The sequence below is a fragment of the Protomyctophum bolini genome, assembly GCF_963924005.1.
Source record: "Protomyctophum bolini genome assembly, chromosome: 8".
Classification (NCBI taxonomy): Eukaryota; Metazoa; Chordata; class Actinopteri; order Myctophiformes; family Myctophidae; genus Protomyctophum; species Protomyctophum bolini.
Window position 1 is genome coordinate 7,003,792 of NC_137869.1, and position 22,331 is coordinate 7,026,122.

The 22,331-nt window shown below is 41.1% G+C and overlaps 2 protein-coding genes across 3 annotated transcripts; both read left to right on the plus strand.

Annotated features, from left to right (window-relative positions):
• The first annotated feature begins 220 nt into the window (after window positions 1-220).
• On the plus strand, window positions 221-9,676 carry zranb2 (zinc finger, RAN-binding domain containing 2). The gene is made up of 10 exons (XM_080771142.1): window positions 221-357; window positions 1,412-1,464; window positions 1,568-1,676; window positions 1,908-1,990; window positions 2,074-2,150; window positions 5,475-5,621; window positions 6,764-7,026; window positions 7,643-7,702; window positions 8,312-8,491; window positions 8,718-9,676. Exons 1-10 carry the CDS (start codon window positions 272-274, stop codon window positions 8,788-8,790), a joined length of 1,131 nt encoding a protein of 376 aa, XP_080627268.1. The 5' UTR covers window positions 221-271; the 3' UTR covers window positions 8,791-9,676.
• A 1,993-nt stretch (window positions 9,677-11,669) lies between these two features.
• ptger3 (prostaglandin E receptor 3 (subtype EP3)) lies at window positions 11,670-20,397 on the plus strand. 2 transcript variants are annotated; one of them, XR_013964521.1, is made up of 3 exons: window positions 11,670-12,579; window positions 14,201-16,602; window positions 16,785-20,397. XR_013964521.1 is itself a non-coding variant. In XM_080770398.1 (2 exons), exons 1-2 carry the CDS (start codon window positions 11,728-11,730, stop codon window positions 14,537-14,539), a joined length of 1,191 nt encoding a protein of 396 aa, XP_080626524.1. In that variant the 5' UTR covers window positions 11,670-11,727; the 3' UTR covers window positions 14,540-20,397. The 2 variants fall into 2 exon arrangements, 1 of the variants encoding a protein (XP_080626524.1); XM_080770398.1 differs by having other exon boundaries at window positions 14,201-20,397.
• Window positions 20,398-22,331: the final 1,934 nt, after the last annotated feature.

Below are 22,331 nucleotides of genomic sequence, written 5' to 3' on the forward strand. Positions count from 1 at the left end.
GCTTGTACTGTACTTTCTTTTTACAACTGCCTGTTCTTCCACCAACTACCTGTACTTTCCTGTGCCTAAATAAATGCTAATATTTAAATCATAGAAACAAACATACATGATGAAGTGTAGTTACTCGCTCTGACTGCCAGGGGGGTGGGGACTGGGTACTATCTTGCATAGGCTAGTCTTTCTTCATTGTGTGAACTCTTCCCACAGTGACTGAGCCAGTGCCACACACACACAACTAGCGTGTTAGCTAGTTAGCTTAGCGTACATAAACATGTCGTCTTCTGCTGGGAGTGGGACCGGGTCGTCGGGGAAGAGTTTTCGAGTTAGCGACGGGGACTGGATTTGTCCCGATAAAAAGTAAGCGCCGTTCGCATATCACACATTACGAAGCAAACCTACATACCCCGGTTGGCAATTATTTGCATGATTTGGAAGTCATTTTTGTTACAGTTAAGTTGCTGGCTGTGCAGCTGCTACAACGCTAACGCTAGCTACTTGGCTAGCCTAGTTCCAAAGGCCTGTCGTTACACGTTGACTTGACTTTTTTGCTTTAGTTAGCGGCAAACCTTAGTCTTCTTTGTTAAATTCCTGCAAAGTATCGGTTCAGGATCAAACGGAACAGTCACTTTCGGGCTTCATGTTTAGCTGTAGGGGTTATCATCATGCTGGCTACTACACCGCAGGCTACTGTTCGCTAGCATAACGTGGGGATGCCAGCTGCTCCTGAAAATGTCTCTAAAGGTGTCTCTTTTCCCAGGCCTCGTCACGTCTTGAATTATAATGCAGTAAACATTTTGTTGTTGGAAGTGTCAAATTCAGCCTCGTACATGTTAAACCCAAACTGGCTGATGCACTGGATCCCAAGTTTAAAACCCATGAACCACAGACGTTTATATTCATGAACCACAGGCTGATATTATTGTTCATTTGTCATATGATTATATTTTAAAGCTTTTATGTGAAAAATGTCATGAATGTTGACTAACCGGTCTTAAAATATCTTATATGTAACGTGACGTGCTGAGGCATGCAGTTACGTTACCCTGTCAGCAGTATGGGTGTTTTGGACCGAGTCGTAGTAGTAGTAGTAGCAGCCAAGGATTTCAACTACTCTGCTATATCAGATTGCAAGTCACTTGCTCATAAACAACACCAGTGACGGCCTAAAGCTATCTTTACCACTTGAACCCCATCATCAGTACTTTTCTGGTGGAAATATTCGCCCAAAGTGGCAGATCTGCGAGCTTACTTGTGGACTTGGCAAATCTAGATAATAGTCAGGACAAAAGTACAATTAATAATGTTATTCTTGCCACAGTTGTTGCTAGAAGGAAGACTGTATGATTGGTAGCAGTACACTGTACGGACTGAAGTAATTGGTGCTATTTTGATTTATGCTCTTCTCTTGCAGGTGTGGAAATGTGAACTTTGCGAGGCGGACAAGTTGTAACAGATGCAATCGGGGTAATGCATTAGACACTTGAGTGTTCCTAAGCATTAAGTACAAGACATGATGCCCATCATCTCAAATGACACCTTTTACTAATGCTCTCCTATCTTTGTACAGAGAAAACCACAGAGGCAAAGATGATGAAGGCCGGAGGGACAGAGATTGGGAAAACTCTGGCTGAGAAAAGTCGAGGCCTTTTCAGTGCAAATGACTGGCAATGTAAAACGTACGTTATCTTGACTTGGTGGTAACACTATTACATTGTGCTACAAGTTAACAATGCTAGACATTACAAATTTACATGTATACATTGTGCTTCAAGCTAAGACCACAATGGAAATAAGCTCTGGAGCTTCATGTACATGCATTTTTGTCAATGACAATGTTGGTCAATTAACAAAAACTAGCTTATATTCTGATCTATTAATTGTATTTACCCTGTACTTCCTTCTTGAAGATGTGGCAATGTGAATTGGGCCAGGAGGTCAGAGTGCAACATGTGCAACACACCCAAATATGCCAAGCTGGAAGAGAGAACAGGTAAACTAAACTCCAACTTTGAACTTAATTTCTCTCTCTGAATACCAGTTCCCCATTTTGTTTATCCTGTTTTCTATTTTCAGGCTATGGTGGAGGCTTCAATGAAAGGGAGAATGTGGAATACATTGAGCGGGAAGACTCTGATGGTGAATATGATGAGGTGAATATACCGGTTGATATGGAATCGGTAGTTTTGAGAAAGTTTGAGGTCCACTCAATTTATTAGGAGTAATCAAATGGAAATAACAAGCAGCACGTGATATAGATAGATCTTTATTGTCATTGCAACAAGTACAACGACATTTAAAAAGTGCCAACCGATCAGTGCATCATAAACTAGAATATAAAACTATAAAAGCTAATGCAACAAAACACACATAACCGTACTTCATGTTATTGCACAAATCCCTATTGCACATGACATATATTGCTCAGTACACCCTTAACCGCAGCTGTTATTGCACAAACCCTGATTGTACTTCACTTAGAACAGCACAATACAACGTGCAACGGATGATATGATGATGCTGCTTTCTATATCTTATCGTGAAGCACTTCATTGGTGCAACTGCAACGTTTATTTTGTTTTGGTGGAGCACTGGCATAGTTGTCCTGCAGAATAACTACTGTAGTTTTCAAACGTAGCACAATACTTATTGCACATTTTGAACAATCCGCAAGGACCATCGCTTCTCCTCACCTCTCTATATGTCATGGCACACAGACATTCTGAAATTTGTATTGGGTAGCAGGGCTCGAAATTAACCTTTTTTACTTGGTAGCACTGGTGCTCCCAAATTCAGAATGAAGGAGCACCACCAACATTTTACGAGCACCAATATGTAATCGATTTTTTACATTCATTATTGGTATTATAATACCCTACAACAGTGGTTCCCAAACGTTTTCATGTCAAGGACCCCCAAATTGAAAATATATGCCAGGGTCCCCCATAAAAGATTTTTACGGCTCTAGCAGTGATTTTCAGCCATTTTCATTTCAAGTTTGACCTGAATTAGGCTACCGTTCCCCATTTCTATCTCTGGGACCCCACTGTATATTGCAAAATCAAAGTAAATTTAACACTGAGAGTGTACAAATGTACAGGGAAATTGGTATACCCATAGTATGTACACTCTCAGAGTTTCAGACCCATAAGGGTCCATTTGGTTCCTAACTATCATTTAGCTGAGGACCCTCTGTAACTCCCTCAAGGACCCCTAGGGGTCCCCGGACCCCACTTTTGGAACCACTGGCCTACAAGCCAGTTGGTATGAGATGCTATTTTTTTTTTGTCTCACTACAGCAATTATATGCAGTGGCACTGGTGCTCCCAGTTATATTTTTAGATCGCACAGATTAAAATTCAGGCGCATTTGCGACCAAAATGGTCGCAATTTCGAGCCCAGGGTAGATTATTTCTCTGTTGCAACAATGCTTATTGGCAGTAACCTACTCTACTCATAGTACTGTACCTGGGGGTAAATAGAAATCCTGGGGCTTCTGTGTCTACCTGTAGGATACACTACTCCACACAGAGGTGTGTGTGTGAGTGGGATCCTATGGAGAGACACAGAGCACAGGATGTCCGACCTAGGCTGTTCCCCTCTCTCTGGAAATACCTCCATAAAAACAGAGGGACTCGGGCTTAGCAGATATATGGGAAAATGAAGGCCTGTCCCTCGGATAAGATTAGTGGAACGGCCCCTTAACCCATTCTGACCTGAGATCAGATTCATACGAGGTTTCCACTGGACACACACTATGGTCTGATTAACCCATTCTGACCTGAGATCAGATTCTAAAAATGTCAGTCGTTCTTTGATTTTTCAAAAATAGCAGACCTACAAGCTCGTAGCGCGCCACTCAGTGGCGCGCTATGAGCTTGTAGATCTGCTATTTTTCAATAGCTAAAGCATAACATGATGCCAACACCAAAATGGGTGCCCGGTCAGAATGGGTTAATGGCCTGGAGGTCTGTTGGATAAGAATAGAAGCTTGATATTAGTTATATGAAAAATATTTATTGCCATAATGGCCATAGTCCTTAAAGTTAATGAACATTTCCACATTAGGAATAAGACAATTAGGCGCCTGCTGGCCTTGTGGTCCAGGTGCATGCCACATATAGGCTCTGGCTTGACAGCGTGTCGCGTGTTCGACTCCCGACCTTTACTGCATGTCTCTCCCCTTCTCTATCTCCCACGTCCCTGTCTATATTCACTAATAACTATCAATAAAGGCAAAAAAGCAACTAAAAGCAAATCTTAAAAAAAATAAGAATAAGACAATTGCATTTAATTAAGCCAACTGTCTGTATCCAGTGTACTACCTTCTCCAAATTAGGGGAATGGGGATGTTGTTGTGTTTGAACCTTTATGTATGGTGAAATCCCATTGAGATACACTGTCATGGGAGGCAAATGAGTAAACTTGCTCATTTGTCAACCGAATATATGTGACGCAGACACACCCATTTCAGTGCCATGGATACAGGCTTTAGTTCCGACATATCAGTCCGACTGTCATTAGACCAGACAACCTACCCCTAACCTAACTGCAAGCACAGAGCAATGCATGCCGGTCGTCGGACCAATGAATGCATGTCTGGAGCGATGGGTAATTTCCGCATGTCGGACCTTTGGTGTGTCGGATAAGCGTGCCACACCCACAGTGACGGTTCATAATCCTGAGTTATCTCGGCACTGATGGAATGTTTTTTGTTCATGTCTTCGTGGAACTCCGAGAAAACACTGCACTGGGTACTGGTAGTTCCCATCCTCAAAGTAGAGGCTACTTTTCTTGTGTATATGGAATGCCGCTACTGAAACTTCTGTCGTGGGGATAATAAATACTATCTTGCATTGAAAGTGGTCCTATTTAAATGTAAATCGTTAAATTATGCAATTCTAGAATGAGCACTTGGGCAGAGCTATTACTTCAGTTAGAGGCCGTTATAATAATCATAGTGTTGGTGATAGACTGAACTGTAATTATATAGAACGTAAATAAAATGCTCAAAATGTATTCAGGATAATTCTTATTGAGTGAAAGCAGGAACCGCTAAAAGGGTCTTCCTTTTTCTGGTCAGAGATGATGGTCATTTATTGTACTGTCTTCAAAGCCATCTCATCTAAATCATTAAAATCAACTGAACATCATATCTAGTTTTCCTCACTGATAAGGCATGTGTTATTGGGATGATAAATAGAATATAATTGCAATACCCCAATGCACTTACCCCTATCTGTATTTATCCATCCCTAGCAAGAATCAAGATCAATAGAGATCTATCTGTCTCTTTTCTAAACAATGATAATGAATCAGTGGATGTTCAGATCCTTGCCCAAGTGATTAATAACCTGATGGACCTGGATGAATAGCATGGAGGTATTTAGTTCTCCCGGGCCTGGTGCGAGTGTTCACTGTTTTCAAAGACATTGTGCCAAGCAACTTGTGCAGAGCATTTTTGTCTTGTTTCACAGTTTGGGAGGAAAAAGAAAAAGTTCCGGAAACTTGACAAGAAGGAACCATCAGCAAAGGGTGCTTCTGCTGCTGCTGCTGCTGCAGATGACGACGATGAGGAGGACGAGGATGATGAAGAGGGAGACCTTTCTAAATACAAGTTAGATGTGAGTTTCAGTGGCTGAAGCCACACATCTCTATCCCGAGTGCAATGGATCTGTTTAAAACGGGACAGGAAGAGTGTCAGATTCCAGACAGATAGTCGGATGGGTTTCCCACCCAAAATGGGTTAATGAAATCATTGTAAAAATCTCAATGCTTCTAGGTTCAGAACCGTGACTTTGGCAATCAGATGTGATGAATTTAAATAGTTAACCCAAACGGTGCTTTTACTTAGTTTACAGATGATAAACTATGCAATCAACCTTTTTCTCACTAGAGAAATGGTGGAGATTTTACTTTTAGGTTCCCGTGTATCAAACACGTAGCACAAATCGGTCACGCACACTCTAAATCCCACAATGTAACTAGGGCTGGGGCGGTATGTATTTTTTTAGACCTCAAAAGTTGTTTTGAATGTAATTTTTTTAATATATAATAATCATATAAGGGGTGTAGTAAGCGGCCTGCTCACTCCTCGTGCATTGAAGGAAGTGTGAGCTTAATTCGGGGGTCTCCCCAGGTTGGCAGAGGGAGAGTATTACAGCTTAGGCCAAGGTATTGCATGTGGTCCCTGACCATGCCTCTAGTAATGTAGGAAAGTGAAGATTTGTATTTTAATTTATTGTATTGACCACAAGTTGAGAAAAAGTGCAGTAAATGACCTGGTGACATGATGACGTGGATTACTGGGAAGTCGGACTGTCAAGAACTTCCACAGAAAAGGGACTTAGAATCTCAAGGGAAACCCGTACCGGTTTGCGTGGTTGAGTCACCATTATAAGGAAATGTGCCCATAATCAATCACACGTGTCTGCTCGCTCATGCTTACAGTAAGTTACAATGAACAGCAACATGAGTTTAATATTTTCCCCCACACCACACCAATATCCCCCCAATATCCTCCCAACACAGCAGTGGTCCCCAGGTTGATTCTCAGTCAGTGGTGGTCCCTGGTTCATAACCAGTTAAAAACCCCTGGCTTAGGCAAATTGGCACTGGTTGAAAAATGGGTTACAATATCGTGGGATAACATTTTAAATGGAAAAAATAAGAATCGCAGTTATGAACTCGATACTGCGGTGTGCCGTACACAAGCGCGGTTATTGCACCCGGCCCTAAATGTAACGAATCAATCAACCATCCTCAGGATGATGACGACGACGAAGACGGCGATCTCTCTAAGTACCAACTGGACAGTGACAGTGACGAGGGGGAGAAGAAAGAAGTAGTAGAAGAAGAAGAGAAGAAGAAAAAGGACAGCAATGATGGCAAGGACAGCAAGGATAGCAAGGACAGCAAGGATAGCAAGGACGGCAAAGACGGCAAAGACGGCAAGGACAGCCGCTCTGGCTCGTCTCGCTCTCGTTCGTCGTCGCGTTCCTCCAGCTCCAGTTCCCGGTCCAGGTCCAGGTAAAAGGGTACAGGTCAAGGGTAACTCCAGGCAAAATGTCAGTATCAGCTCAATCTTCCTTCTAACTTAAATGATCCATGTCATTTTTTTATAAATGTCCTGTTGTAGTGGTGTTGATGTTCTACTTTTACCTTTTTATTTGTAAGACATGTTTGTGTGAATGATCTCCTTTCATAATACAAATTTGTTAATGCAAAGTCCGTCCTTGTTCTTGGTTTTCAGCGCTGTGTGTATTATGACTTCAAATGAAGAGAGCTCACGTTGTCGATGGATTCATTGTAGAACTGTATACAGTAGTTCAGTTAAAAGAAACTGCTTCATTTTTATTTTGGAATTTTAACTATATGCATTTTCATTAGACAGCACATTTACTCGTTCGTTACGGATATGCATCTTGGGAGTAAAGGTGGTTGCACACTGGGCGTGTTTTTCGGAAAACGGACGGAAAAACGCTGCTAAAAATCTGAAACTTGTGCAGTGTGTTATGTTATGGTGCTGTAGATTAATACAAATGTAATTGTTAAACTTGATCCATTGTTATGTGAACCACAGTGTAATTCCTCCCATTTCAACTGGTTCAGAAGATATTGGAAAAGGGTCTTTTCTGTTTTTCAGATCCCGTTCTAGAAGCTCCTCAAGTTCCAGATCTGGTTCGCGCTCCAGGTCCCGATCCAGGTGATTTGAGGTGACATGCATTCTCTCGCTTTAAAAGAGAGTGTATGTATCTGGGCCGAAGCCTCCGGAGTCCACCGTGCGTTAGTACAGGAGGGAGAACACCACATTCTCCTTATCTACCAATTAATGCAGATCAATTCTACTTTTAATTATAAGGCCAATGCCAACTTGTAAATTATTCAATTGGTTCCTATTCACCTGACTAATTTAGGGTTAGGCCGGGTATAATTAGGACTATCTATCAATAATGCAGATGTTGGAGTTCCCTTTAATCTGCTGACTTTGAATCTTTGATGTTGCAAAGCCTCAGAGCCCTGAATAGAGAGCTGGGTCTTTATTTATCAAGCGTCCGAGTGGAAGTGCTGACTTGGCCTGCCGACCAGGTTGCCTTGAGCAGTGATGTCAGCATAATTTGAAAGGCCCTGAAAACTACCCATGGGTCATATTTTATTCTCTTTAATTCAAAGAGCATGGGTCAAAATGCCTTCCAGTACAATGGAAGCATTATGTCAGTGCTCCAATTCAGTGAAGCTTGATAAAAGAGTTGTCCCAGTTCGAGGTGTGTCCCCAGCCTCACTGACTTCCCTACTTGGTTTATCCCTCTAAAAGATCCAGCTCGAGGTCTGGAAAGGGCTCCTCTCCCCGGAAGAGGTCGCACTCGCCCTCCTCTCCCCGGAAGAGGTCGCATTCGCCCTCCTCCTCGCCAGAGAGGAGCGGAAAGCGCAGTCGATCCAGGTCTTCATCTGGTGGGAAGAAACGGAAGCGCTCTAGATCCCAATCGTCCGAAAGGTTTGGGGTTTCTGTGGAATACCACAAGTGGTGTACTCTTACTATTGTTATTAACTTCCCTCATTATGTTGCTCATGGGATTGTTGAAAATTATATATTTTACAGTTTTACCATCTCCATATCAGTGTTGCGCTGTGCATGTTCTGATGTTGTTCATAAGTGCAGGTTCGATAACTTGAGCTTCCTCACCTGACTGCTTCCCGTGGTTGTTTTTGTGTGATTTCAGGCGCCGCGGCCAGTCCTCCGGATCATCCCATTCTGGCTCCAGTTCAAAAAAGAAAGAAAAAAACAGCCCTTAAAAGTTAAAACAGGAAAACAAACCATTAGTACAAGTGCATGTTGTGTTCTAAGAAAAAGGAAAGTAAACAAACCCAGCCAGTTCATTTATACTGTTCTTTATAATCCCAACCTTGCAGTACTGTAGTGTACACATCATATATCGATGAAAAGAAGAAAGACGGTGAATCCATTCCCTTCTTGTTACCTGTTGTTACACTCTGCCTTTTTAACGCCGCCTACATCCCAGAGTATATTAAATGTCTGATAAACATTAATGTCTGATCCTGTAAGAGAAACAATTCTGCCATGAGGAGGTTGTGTCCACTTTGTTCTTTTTTTTAAGCCCATTTTGATGACTGTCGTGGTATAGCATTACATTTTATTCCACTCATCTTGTGGCGATTTAGTTTTGTATGGATTTAAAAATATCTTGTCCCATGGAAGCTCACTGTACAGTGGGTGTCAACATCTGCCTTTTGAGATATAATTGAAAAAATGCTATGATAATAGTTGTTCATAGTTTGATTTGGTGATCACTTTTCTTTGTTTTATGTTGAAGGTAAGTATTTCTTTTTTTCTTTGTGATAAGTGTTTTTAATGGGCAGTAATTTGAACATGTTCTCTAACTTGGTATTAAAAATACACATTCTCAATGTTGAGACTTATAAGACACGTTTCTGAGAATGAAAACATTTTCAATAAATGCCTGTAAAGAGATTTTCATGAAATTTACCATTTTCGGCCAACTGTTTTGTAAAGCTAAAAACTGATAAAATGCAATATGCAGCCACTCTAAACATATCAAATTATTTCCTCAGTGACAGCATTTATAGAATGTGGTTATCGGGTCTTTTGTTGGATGAATTAACTACCATGTAAACGACAAATAAACTCCTGTCTTAAGTATTTTTTGTTCTTAACATTTTTTCCCTAAAAGGGTGTAGACCTAAAACAGTAGCTTAAACTCAATAATGTAACCTGTTCTGTTTGTAGCCTTTTGCAGTCTGTATTTAGTGTATTATTATATGTCCCAAGAAGGGGCTTCGTAACGATGTATGGCCAAGTTGAAAAAGCCAGATTTTCTTTTTTACTTAATATTGTCATAACGATTATTGGTAATAAGGATCTGTGGTGCACAATTTGATTGGTATATTTTCATTGTTTTCATGCGTGCGTTTAGGTGTCATAAGTCATTAACCACATCATGTTGGGACCTATGTTTGTAGCCCATCGGGGGCAGGCGCCGGCATCCCTGATTTTCTTGAGCCTTATTGGGAGATGGGTTGTACAATCCTAAGGTTATTAACTCATTGTTTAAGGGTTGGGAGACGAGGCCATGGTACAACAGCTGACAAAATACGTCAAGTTAAACTATTATAAAACTGAAGCATAAAAATTAAGTCAACTATTAATATTTTTCTGTAGGTTTATGGTCGTTGACAATTAACTCAAGCCAAACCTGCTTACACCCCTACACTACTACTACAGCTCTGGTCAAATCATGTCTTGCCTTTCTCGTTCTTGTCGAGAGGTGGCACTTGTTACACCCAATAGGCTAGAGGGGAGGCAGATGAGTAAACCTGGGACAGAGGGGAGGTGAATTTGGCTGTTCTGTTCTGTAGCTAATCCAACTAAAATTAGGTAGGGCCACAGCAGGTGCACGACAAAATAACGGAGGGGAAAACTGAGCGCACATCGAATAAAGTTCCCGTATTTGATTTACAACATTACATGGTCATGGACCATGTTGATGTTGATGCCGATCTATGGATAATGCCTTTGCCTACATCATACACGATGCATGCAGCCTGTAGGTATAGCCCTCTCGGGGACAAACTTCTTTTTGAGGCGGGATATGAGCCCCCCAAAAGTAGTTTTGTCGTTTATACCCCCCATCATACTGCAATTGGAATGGGGAATTCTGAAACAAGAAAATGAGCAAACAGGCCTAGTTTATAAAATTGACTATAGGCAGATGAAAGTTATTTCTCCGTATTGGGCTGAATTTGGTGGGCCACCATTGTACTTTCTGTTAAAAGAGCAGGATAGTTTGGACAGAGGCGCGTGGACCTACTAATGATAAATTAATTAGCAACATGCGCAGTTAGATTTTCGCTTCATTTTATAAGACATTGTATAAGTGAACCACGTCACATCACCTGACTACAAGTTGATTATTTTATGTTGCGGTTGAATAAAATAGTCTACCTCAGAGAGGTTTTTATTAAATGTAATCTCAGCAATTGAAATTAATCCACGTGCTGCAATATACTGTCCTTTTTTTTAACCCACAGCATCATCCGTGACTGAGTGAGCGCAAGCGTGCGTGTTTAGTTTTTACTACTGAATCTGAATATGGTTATCAAACTTTTCCATATGTCAAGGACCCCCAAATTAATTATGTAGCCTAGTATCTACTTTTGGGGCGCAGACCAAAGTCTGAAAATATATTGTATACCAGGCCGACCCTATAGGTCCATACTCCACATAGCTCTAATGCGTTGCAGCTATATGGACCAGAGAGAGGCCGACCCATACACGATTTGTTTTGTTAAAAATGTCCAAAATCCAAATTTTCTTTAAGATTATTTGAAAATAGCTAGCCGATCTACAGTACAAGCTCACCACACGTCACAAGAGATCCAGTCAGACAATATCACATTGCCATGTGTTGTAGATCGGCTATTATCAAATATATATTTAGGGTTAAAGTGGTTAAATGATTTTGATGCTATATACCCCTCAACTGTTGAAATATACGGAACCGTTTCGCAAAGCATTTATAATTCACTGGGCGCAACCGCATCCAAGGAGTACCGCCTCCAGTGCTTAAAAGGGTCTGACGCGCTTTTACGCGCAACAGTTTTGCTGAAGCAACTTGGTCTGGAGGACTGGAGCATGTGGGACTCGTACAGTGGACATGTGCTGCTGTGTATAAGCTTATCATCAACGAGAGGATGACTTCGGAAAACTGTGACTCCCTGAACACTTTGCAGAGTTCGCTGGGAGAGATGCTGGACACTAACGTCTCCAAACCGTTACGCGACAGCAATGCCACCAAAAGTGGCGTTTGCGGATCGGTCTCGGTTGGTTTCCCAATTACTATGATGATCACGGGCATGGTGGGGAACTCTTTAGCTCTCATATTGGTGTATATGTCTTACAGGAAGAAGGAGAATCTGCGTAAAAGGTCTTTCTTGCTCTGCATCGGATCGTTGGCGCTGACAGATCTCTTCGGACAGCTTCTGACAAGTCCAATAGTTATATCAGTTTACCGAGCCGGCCTAAAATGGGAACGCATCGACCCCTCGGGCAGACTGTGCGCTTTTTTCGGCGTGGTCATGACAACTTTCGGCCTGTGTCCTCTTTTCCTGGCCAGTGCCATGGCCATTGAGAGGGCTTTGGCGATAACAAGTCCGCACTGGTACTCCAATCACATGAAGACATCTGTGACCAAGCAGACTTTGGCGGTCATCTGGTGTCTTGTGTTTCTCTTTGCGTTGTTACCCGTGGCAGGTGTCGGGAAGTACACGCTGCAATGGCCGGGCACCTGGTGCTTCATAAGCACCGGGGACAGAGAAGTGTCGGGCAATATGTTTTTCGCCATCACGTTCGCTGTGCTTGGGATTTTCTCTCTGCTTGTAACTTTCTCCTGCAACGTAGTGACCATACGGGGATTAGTGGTCCGTTGCAAAACCAAATCTGGCACTTCTCAGTCCTCTAAACAGTGGGAACGACTCACCACAGAGACTGTCATTCAGCTGATGGGGATTATGTGCGTCTTGCTCATATGTTGGGCTCCTTTACTGGTAGGTTCCAAACTTCCATACGCGATAGTGTCTACATATCTTCTTGACGTAGTCCTGCATGGTAGAAACAGTAAGACGCCATGCTATTGCAAAGATATATGGATATTTCACTTCTCAATGTACATAATCGATACAGAATCACATAAAAAATATAAATGGCTGATGTTTGAACTATGGTGCGTAAATGTCAGTGACACTGCTCTGCTGATTAATAAGCCTACTCATGATTCACAAACTAGAGGTCAGTGGGTCTAAAATAGATTTGTCTGATGGCTATCACATCACAATGTGTCACAGACTGTTAATTTGTGGCAGCCACTTATACCAGTTTGAGCTGCAGGTTGCTATAGCCTAGGCCTAGCATCGAGCCAAACTTAAGAGCTGCTTTATGGACAGAATAGTTTAATTAGGCAATTAACTAAGCTTTGCACTTGCATCCCCCCTCCCATCCAACACACACACACACACACACACACACACACTCTCTCTCTCTCTCTCTCTTTCTCTCGCACGCACGCACGCACACACACACACACACACACACACACACACACTGTGTGGCATACACACTGTGACACACACACACACACACTGTGACACACGCACACAGTCCTGCATGCTTCCTTTGAGAGGCTGTTTTGCCATTATGTGAATCCACTTAGCTGAGCCCTGTTTGGGGGGTCTGCACAGTGTGTGATGAGCTCATATGCTGTCAGTCATACATACATGTAATAGTCCCACAGGATATTAATAGAAACCACATGACTGGTGATTGGTGAAGTGAATGTGTAAACTATCAACAGAATGGCATTACAGTACTCACTGTTTTGTTCCTGGAAGCGTGGCCACTGAGATAGATGACTCATTAATGTCACAAACTGAAAAATAAAATAATAAAATAAGCAACATAATTAAAGAGAGTGCCTATAAAGTCAATACTGATCAAATATGTGAATAATAGATAGAACATAGTTTTTTCGTTTTTCCCCCGCTTAACTTCACAGGCAATGGCTTGACCAGACCTATCTGCAAGTCACATTAACTATGTATTTATTGTAGCTTATTTGAAAAGTCACACATCATTAAAATTATTTAGATTTCTTAACATTAATGACGGTACCCATAAAGTCTACTGTGTGTTTAATGGGACCGGAGCTACTGTGGATCTCTGTAAAAGTTATGGTATGGTAACCACAGCTTAAAAACATGCAGATCTATTCACAGTTCTTCAAGTACATTCATTATATTGTGCTTTGTTTTTATGTCTGTAGTGGGTCCTTATGATATAGAGATTATAGAGACCATATGGTAATTAGACAATAACATATGGTAATACTGTGATTACATGCAAATCAAACACAAGTCCCTAGAACTTGCAATTATCATCTCATGCTGATGCTTCCAACATAGCAGCACGCAACAAAAATGACAACACATTTTTCAACGGAAAATATCCATGGCCATTTTGCCAAGTGACTGTAGTTGAAAGGGTTGTGTGACAAAGTCAATTTCACAAACAGTATGTCTCTCTGTAAAAACAAAAAACTACCTACCATTACCAACCATGGATTTCCTGTTACAATCTCTTCCAATGTTTTGTCCCTACCTTTCTCACTCAAAGGTGCTGATGCTGAGCATGATCTCCACCCAGACCTCCTCCCATCACTGCAAGTCACTTCGCTCCCCCGCCTCCTCCTCTTCCGCCCTCGCCCTGAGCAAGGACGTCCACCTAGACTGTAACTTTTTCCTCGCCGCTATCCGCCTGGCCTCCCTCAATCAGATCCTGGACCCCTGGGTCTACCTTCTCCTCAGGGAGATCCTGCTCCGCAAGTTTTGCATGGTGGCCAACGCTGTGTCCAACTGCTCTATTGACGAGCAGAAGGCTGATCAGACAGCCATGGATGCCCTCAACAACCCGAACACGGAAGCCAATGGCCTTCAGAAACCACAAGCTGAGTAGTCTTCTCACCTAGCTATGGGTTTGCGGAGGAAAGCGTGCATGCGTGAAGTTAACATTTCAGATTGAAATGCAAGTGCAAATGTACGAGCCAGGAATAGAAGCACTTGCTGTGTAAGTTGCTCTGGACGAGAGCACCAGGCGAGATGCTTAAAAGGTAGATTACAGTAGATCCTGGGAGGGATCCAGCAAATGGTCAGTTGTATTTGTTTGTTTCAGGATACAAACAAAGAAAGTTGTCTAAGACGATGCTTTCTGAAAATGAGCCTGGGATGAGAACTGTTTCCTGCCTTGCCCGCGGACAGATATTGTGCAACAAGGAGACAAAGTATTGTCTGTTGCTGCTGTTTTAGTCAAACCAGCCAAACCTACCCCACATGTGCACTTATTTGTGTTTAGCTCGAAACACATTCCATTTCAAGTCACCTTACCACCAGCATGTAGACTGGTGACCTGGTCACTTCCTGTCCCAGACTGTCAGAATCAATGTCCCCCCTGGGGGGGGGATTTGGTACAACACAGACCTACAGTACCAAACGTGGTATAATTAGAAACAGAGGTCAAAACGGTGCCAGGAAACGTCACTTTGTCTGCGTTTCTTCTAAAAATCAATCCACCACATGGATCTCATCAATGGTTCTGTTGAATCCGCTTGGAAATGGATGAAAACTGTACAAGCATAGTCAAAGGTGCATTTCTGGTTCTTTTCCATTTTCCAGTTCTGTTTATTCATACAAAAAAGTTAAAATACAAGTACATTCATAAAAGACCCACTCGAGATATGTGAAATGGGACACCCTGATAAGCTATCTGAAGCTTAAGAATAGGGGCCCAGACACTAAGCAAATAGTATTTAAAATACATTGTCTACATTTGAAAAAGTGCATGCACAGCACAGTATTATACTGTAATATTTACAACCTATAAAGATTAACCCAAGCTCCCCTAAACCAATAAATATGTAAAATAATAAACAATAAATAGAGACTAGGGCAAGTGGGGAAAAACATAGTTTGAAGTCTCTGAGCTGCAACATACAAAACCAAGGGCAACTTTAATGATAACTTGATGTTGTGACTTTTCATGAATGTACCTCAAATAAGAGGGGCTGTAAATCACTTGAGACTCGTTTTTATTATCATTGCCATCTGAAATACAACTTTTGTCAAAGACAAAAAAAGGGATCAATCTGACGTTGAAGCATAAACTCAGAACTGGAGCCAATTGTAGAATATTACAGTATATTGATGAAAAGTGTAAGAATTATTTACTTATATTTGTGGTAGATGTACAGTTAGTTGTCATTTCTGTAGTTAATAGTGACGATGCAACCTTATGAACTTATGTAATGAATGTTAAAATATATGTAGTGGTTCTGTCAGTACAATGTGAATATTTTAGGTTCTCCGTTCTCCCTTTTGAGTCTGTGAGACATTGGGTAGATACACTATAAAATAAATCATTGTGCAACGCTTACAATGCCTTGCAAAAGAATTACTTCAGGCTAACTCACATGAAACCCAAAGTCAGTGAGGAACGCGTTGACCATTTTGTGCCAACTGCCAACTACCATTGCCAGATCTTGGGTCAAGTTGGGTGACAGGGTCATATGGAGGCTATAGTTACAGAATACAGAGATATGTAGCGCGGTCAATGTGTCCTTGACCAAGACAATAAATCTCTAAACTGCACAACGCTCTGACCCTGCACTAAGAAATGCTTTTATGTGTAGGAGGGGTGCAATGAGAGCATTATCCCATTGTCTCTGACTGACTCATGCTGATGCTAATTACGCTAATTAATATCAGTGGTCATTAACATTAGCATTAACATAAACATTTAAGATGAAACATTAACATGAATGATCTTGAAATCAGGTTACCAGACAACTGTGAGGAAGATTGGTTTTGCTTTGGGGAGTTAACCTAGTTCTTGTACTCCCAGCAACACATTATTTCACCGTGATAGGATCACATGGATGTTGTCAAGAAGCCCGATCTCGTATTTACAGTAATTGTTTTTTAATGTTGGTGATCTAGGATTTGAATTGTCTACTGTTGGATTTAGTGTCAATATTCCCAGAATAACATTGTCATATGGAGGGCTGATCATACTTCACAGAGCACTGGGGTCAAAGGTTAACCTCAGGGTTATGACATTATTTTCACATCTCTCTGATGGTATTTATTTGCATAAATCCATTTACACATTCATCATTCAGAGCACTGGTTGTCAAACTCGGGTCCAGGGACCAACAGGGGGTACAGCATTTGTACATTCTCTTAGTTACAGACTGTAAGCATCCATTTGTACCCCTGGTGGGCCCCTGACCCCAGATGCTGAGAAACAGTGCATTCAGATGCAGTCAGTGCATAGCTCAGGTCAGTTTGAAAGGGTTAGCTAGAAAAATTGGTGGCAATGAAAACCTATGACATTCTGGTTATGGGAATATCTTGTCTTAACGTGTGACATGATATCCCATCACTCTGCCGTGTCAGTTTATCAACCGACCTCAGCCAACAACATGCATTAACTACATGCACCCTGTTCTGGGGGTGCACATTCTGCAGAAATAGCCGATCTACAGGCTCACAGCGTATTGCTTTGCTTTGCATTGTGTTGTGAGCTTGCCTTGTAGATAGGCTATGCAAAACCCTGGTCAACTAAGTAGGATTTTAAACTACAGATACTGTAATATGGCTTGGATCTCTTTTCTACAACTTTCAAATGTGAAACACACACATGTTCAGAAATGATGACCCTCTCGGTTATCTATGTGTAAGGCAACCATCTGGAAGCATCTGTTTTCCATGTGAATGATTTTACAGTAGTGTCTCTTTCAATGATTGTCAAATCAGTACGTGGTTCAGTAACTTGCTCCATTTAGCCTAACCTATACAGGTAGCTTGTGGGAGAAAAGACATGAAACAATAGAAGTGTTTTCTGTAAACTACAGTATACAGTTGTCTTTGGTGGTCAGGAGTATTTTGCACTAGAGCACACATTTTTTGTTTATTCATGAACTCATTGCTTGAATGTACCATCAGGTCTGAGTACCTTAGGCGTTGTAAAAGTGCTAATTTATTATTTTATGAGGGCTGGGCGTACTTAATTTATAAGCGATAGGATGTGGCGTTCAATTTAACGAAGTCTTAATTGAGTGTTCTCGTGGCTAAGCATTCAGAACAGCTATTACAAGCTTCTGTTTGCCTTATGTATCACTTCGTAACATTGGACCCTGGATATTGTTGCTGAATGTAAATTGTACATTTCTGCAATTTAGGTTCAGGAATAAGATGACAGGGTTAGGCCTGTGCATGTAACATACCGATTAGTAATTTAATTCACGAGTTGTCGCAGGATGAAACAGTGCAGGGGTTGATCACAATTATATTACTGTAAATTGGAACTCATTTTATATAATTAACTCAAACATGTCACCACTAAACTTTTGAGAGGCAGCAGCTAATGCATATGTAAAGGAACATCATAAAGCAGCTTCTTCGTGGTGTTTCGCCTCTCATCCAAGAACATTTCTAAAGGCTGAGCTGAGCTACACTTTCACTCTGGAGTTCTACAGTAGAGAAGGAAATGAGGACAATCTTCTCTTCATCTAGAGAAATAGTCCAATTCAGCACTCCTTAATGGATTCAATAATAGCAGACATTATGTTTGCAGACAATGTTTCCCAATGCTTTTGCAGAATACAATTTGCTCTCGTGAATTATGAATGTGCAATAATAAGACCATGGAACACTCCGCAGAGCAGAGTGGCAAGTCTATTAACTTTCTTGTATTGGCCATCAAGATGAAATATTTTAAGATAATAGATTGAACAGAAAAATTTAGTGTTCTTCTGAAAAGAAAAAAAAACTAAAGCTATTTTTTTACACTTTCTGTTTGCTTCTGGTATTTTGTGCTGTTGTTAAATGACTTTAATTACCCTCCTATATGAATATAGACATCTGTCTGCATTGCAATTAATGCTTTTTCAAAGTAGAGCCTCATTATAGTACACGCCCCCAGAAATGTAGTAGAAGAGCGATGTCTGGTGTCTAAGATGTCTGGGCGAACTGTCAATTATGGTTTGCATAATTGGTTAAGTGTGGGGATTTAGGCACAGGCCAGTTGGCCTGGAAATTACCCACCGGAGTGGTGGTCCAGCCTCAAAGGGGGGAGGGTACAGTTACATAATGTTATGAATGAGGCTTTATGAGGCCTGGAGAATCTACTGTTGCCAGCTGGCTGCATCTTTGCTCATTTAAGTCACTCATGCACACTGATGATGTACTGCTGTGTCTCGTTAAAGACGAGCACTTGACACAAACAGTTGTGGCTTCCACTTAGAGACAAAAAAAGAATAAATATGGTCAAGCCAAAACAAAAATATTTCTTGACGCACATTGTAGTTTGACTTATTTATTTGGCTGATTTAGCTAATGTAATGTCTATCTTTCCAAAGAAAAACTGATGGAAAATATGCATCCATGTAAAATTGTCATCATGTCCTCCTTTGAGAAGAATTTAATAATTCAAAGTAAGTTGTAGGACAATTGTTCTATAGTCATCTAGCTAATACACAATGTTTTAACCACAAACAAACCTAGGCCTCGACTCTATACTTTGTTGTACACGGTCGACAATAGTGAAAATAGATAAGCTACAAACTAGACAATCTACAAGCTCACAATGTGTCATATTGTAATACGTAGTATGAGCTTGTAGATCTGCTATATTTGAAAGTGTAGAAAAAAGAAAATACAAAAATTAAATGCCAAAAAAAACAAAACAGGCAAATTTCTTATGGAGAACGGTTACCTTAAATACCATACATACATACATAGACCCACAGGCGCATGTGTGACTCCAAAAAAATAACTGGTTGAGCTCCTATACGAGCTTATCGCACCCACCAGCCAAGACTATGCTACTGAATGTAAATGAATTCCTGATGTTTATCAGGGGATATCAGTGTTCTTTCAAATGTTTTTGCTGTTATGAATCTGCTTGTGAATGTTAAACAGGAACATTGTGTTCCATGAAGGGAATTCCTTCACACTCGCAACAATCTGGGGCATGACGATCGTCAGACGAGGGCTATCTTCACAAACTCACTCACACTCGCTGAGTCGCTACTATTATTTTTGTCATGCCTGTCACAGTCATATTGTACAATGCACTGTACATAGTTGAAGAAGGCTGTGAAATAAGCAACCTTGTATTTTCTGTCTTGACCAATGATGTTATTTTTATGTGGATGTAGATAAGAGCCTGGCCGTTACCACCAGAGTTTTGGGTCCGATGCCTATCTCGAGTTTGAGCGTCCTACACCACCAATTACCGATATTTTGTCAAACGCAACCTTCTAATGCATTTGAAAAACTTTCAAATTGAAACCAAAGTTCCATTTGAGAATATTTAAAGGACCATAGGTTGAAGATAGGTTGAAAAGTGGTGAAGTGGTCCTTTAACATAAAAAATCTGCAAGCTCACAATGCATGTTTGTGCTATTTACTATTTCTGAACAATTTAGTGGTTAACCATCATGACACATCTGCATAATCGCAGATAACCGCTGTCATAAAAAAGTTAAATAATGGCTCTTTATCGACCACACTGATCAGTCGGGCTCTAATGTAGATGCATCGATTTATCTTGACTGCATGCGAGATATCCACTTATGTCTTTCATGAAGAGTCTCATGAAATAGTGTTGGTTGAAGTGGATATCTGTATGTGCCTGTGTAAGTATTTTGTCCTCTACTTGGCTTGTCTAAAAAAAAAAACAGGCATTGCATTTTTGATTCATTTCCGCTCGCAGTTTATTGCTGTGTTGATGTACCAATTCAAATACAATTAAAGAATATCAACATATTTTTTCAATATGTATTGTGACTTTTGTTGGTATGGGAAGCATGATTGCATAAGCCTTTACATTATTGATTCTCCTAACGTATAATGTTTGAATTAAAGTTGCTCCACCAATATTGCAGCCGATGACAGATCTAGGGGCCGCATTATTTTAGGCTATAATGGGGGCACCTTTCCCTTGGAAACCTATTGTTTGGGTAGCCATTAAATATGCACTTAAAAGTTGAGTCACCATTACAATTGGATCCAACCTTGATAGTTGAAAGAGAGAGAGAGAGAGAGAAGAGACTAACAGAAAGGATTTCAGTAATGAAACATTTCTTCAAATTAACGTTTCCGTTATCTCTAGATACCTATTCGAATTTAGCAAAAAGACAGAACCATTTTTATATTTTCCATTTGCAAACGTGGTGTGCTAGTTAATTAGCCTAGCATTAGGCCATGAAGCAATTAGACAAAGAAACAGACACTCTCCATTTGGCCACAGATTCACTTTTATGGGCCAGCAATATTCCCAGGACAGCCGGTATGTTGCAAATCGTTAACGCACATAAATTATGTTTAGTGTTGCGCACCAATAGGAAGAATAAGACTGCTTCCTATTCTTGCTCAGATGACACATTCGGTTGGGTAACACGTAGTTATTGCTTCTATTTCCACCATTGCTGTGTCATTTAACTGTGATTAGGTTTAATAATAGCTGTAACTGCAACCATAATTTACATCACTGGTTCCACTGCCACAAGTTGGTATCTTTCGATCTGAGTTGGTTAAACTTGTGAATAATACATGATGTGGAGATTGATAATGGCTTGCAACACGTCACGCACACAAGTGTAGCCCCCAGCCAAGACCCAGCCTGCAACAGCCCTGCCAATCGGTCTCAACCCTATTGGCACGACAGGTTGCACGTTGGTCTGGCGAGTGGGAGGCCCGGGTTCAATCCCCGCTTTCCGTGCATTGCTACACAAGCTAGCCTACCCCCCCCTCCCCACACACACACACACACACACACACACACACACACACACACACACACACACACACACACTACAACATTTATTTCTAGGGAATGAGACAACGTCAACATGATAAACTATCTGCCTGCTTTGACTTCCTTGGTGTGCTCTTTGAAGGAGGATGGATTGAACTGCATGGGTCATTACGTGGATTAACAGCTCTGCTTGCCTCGGAGAGGCCTGCATGGGCTGCTGTTCCAGGTGGCAGCTCTCCCTCTTTCCTCGACCATGTGTCGTAGTTGGGTTGTGTTACGTTTTATAAACGATAACACACGTAAACCACACAGCAAAAACATTAAGGGGCCATTCTTATAGGCCTACCACTGTTCTACACTATACACAGTTAAACGAATAACGCTCTTGTCATTAATTCTTCCAGTAGATGTCCTTGAGTTCTTGTCAGACTTGGCAGAATGCAAGCATTCATCCATCATTTGTCCGTACTAAAAATAACTCTTTTATAAGTGTGCTAAGACCACTGCTGGATCCGGCAGCCTTGTATATCTCCCTAACATAATGCTGTGGTTCTCAAACATTTTTATTTCAAGGACTCACGTAACTCAGAGCCAAATGGACCCACTTGTACACAATACAAATATGCAATGTTAAGTAATACTATAACTACGATGGATTGGCCTCTACCACTGGTTAGTGCTGCTATGTAAAAATTTGACCTTTCTTTCTTTTCTTTTTTTTCGGTATTCAGAGTAATGGGTCTCCGCGCTGCAGCTGTGACACATCTAGGGACTGCAATCTGCATTCAAAGATTTTCCTAGAAGCTTTGTCATTGGTCGATTTGCCTGTCTGCTTCCTGATTGGTTAGTCTCATCTAAAATAATAAACTATATCTATTAAATTAAATCCTTTACTAAGGAAGTCACAAGTTTCCAGACGGATCACGTGACT

Bases quoted from the DNA above. Each gene is read 5' to 3' on its own strand.
- zranb2 (XM_080771142.1), top strand. From the start codon at position 272: ATGTCGTCTTCTGCTGGGAGTGGGACCGGGTCGTCGGGGAAGAGTTTT. The intron at 1,465-1,567 runs GTAATGCATTAG...ATCTTTGTACAG, and splicing joins TTGTAACAGATGCAATCGGG to AGAAAACCACAGAGGCAAAG. The intron at 1,991-2,073 runs GTAAACTAAACT...TTCTATTTTCAG, and splicing joins CAAGCTGGAAGAGAGAACAG to GCTATGGTGGAGGCTTCAAT.
- ptger3 (XM_080770398.1), top strand. From the start codon at position 11,728: ATGACTTCGGAAAACTGTGACTCCCTGAACACTTTGCAGAGTTCGCTG. The intron at 12,580-14,200 runs GTAGGTTCCAAA...TCTCACTCAAAG, and splicing joins TATGTTGGGCTCCTTTACTG to GTGCTGATGCTGAGCATGAT.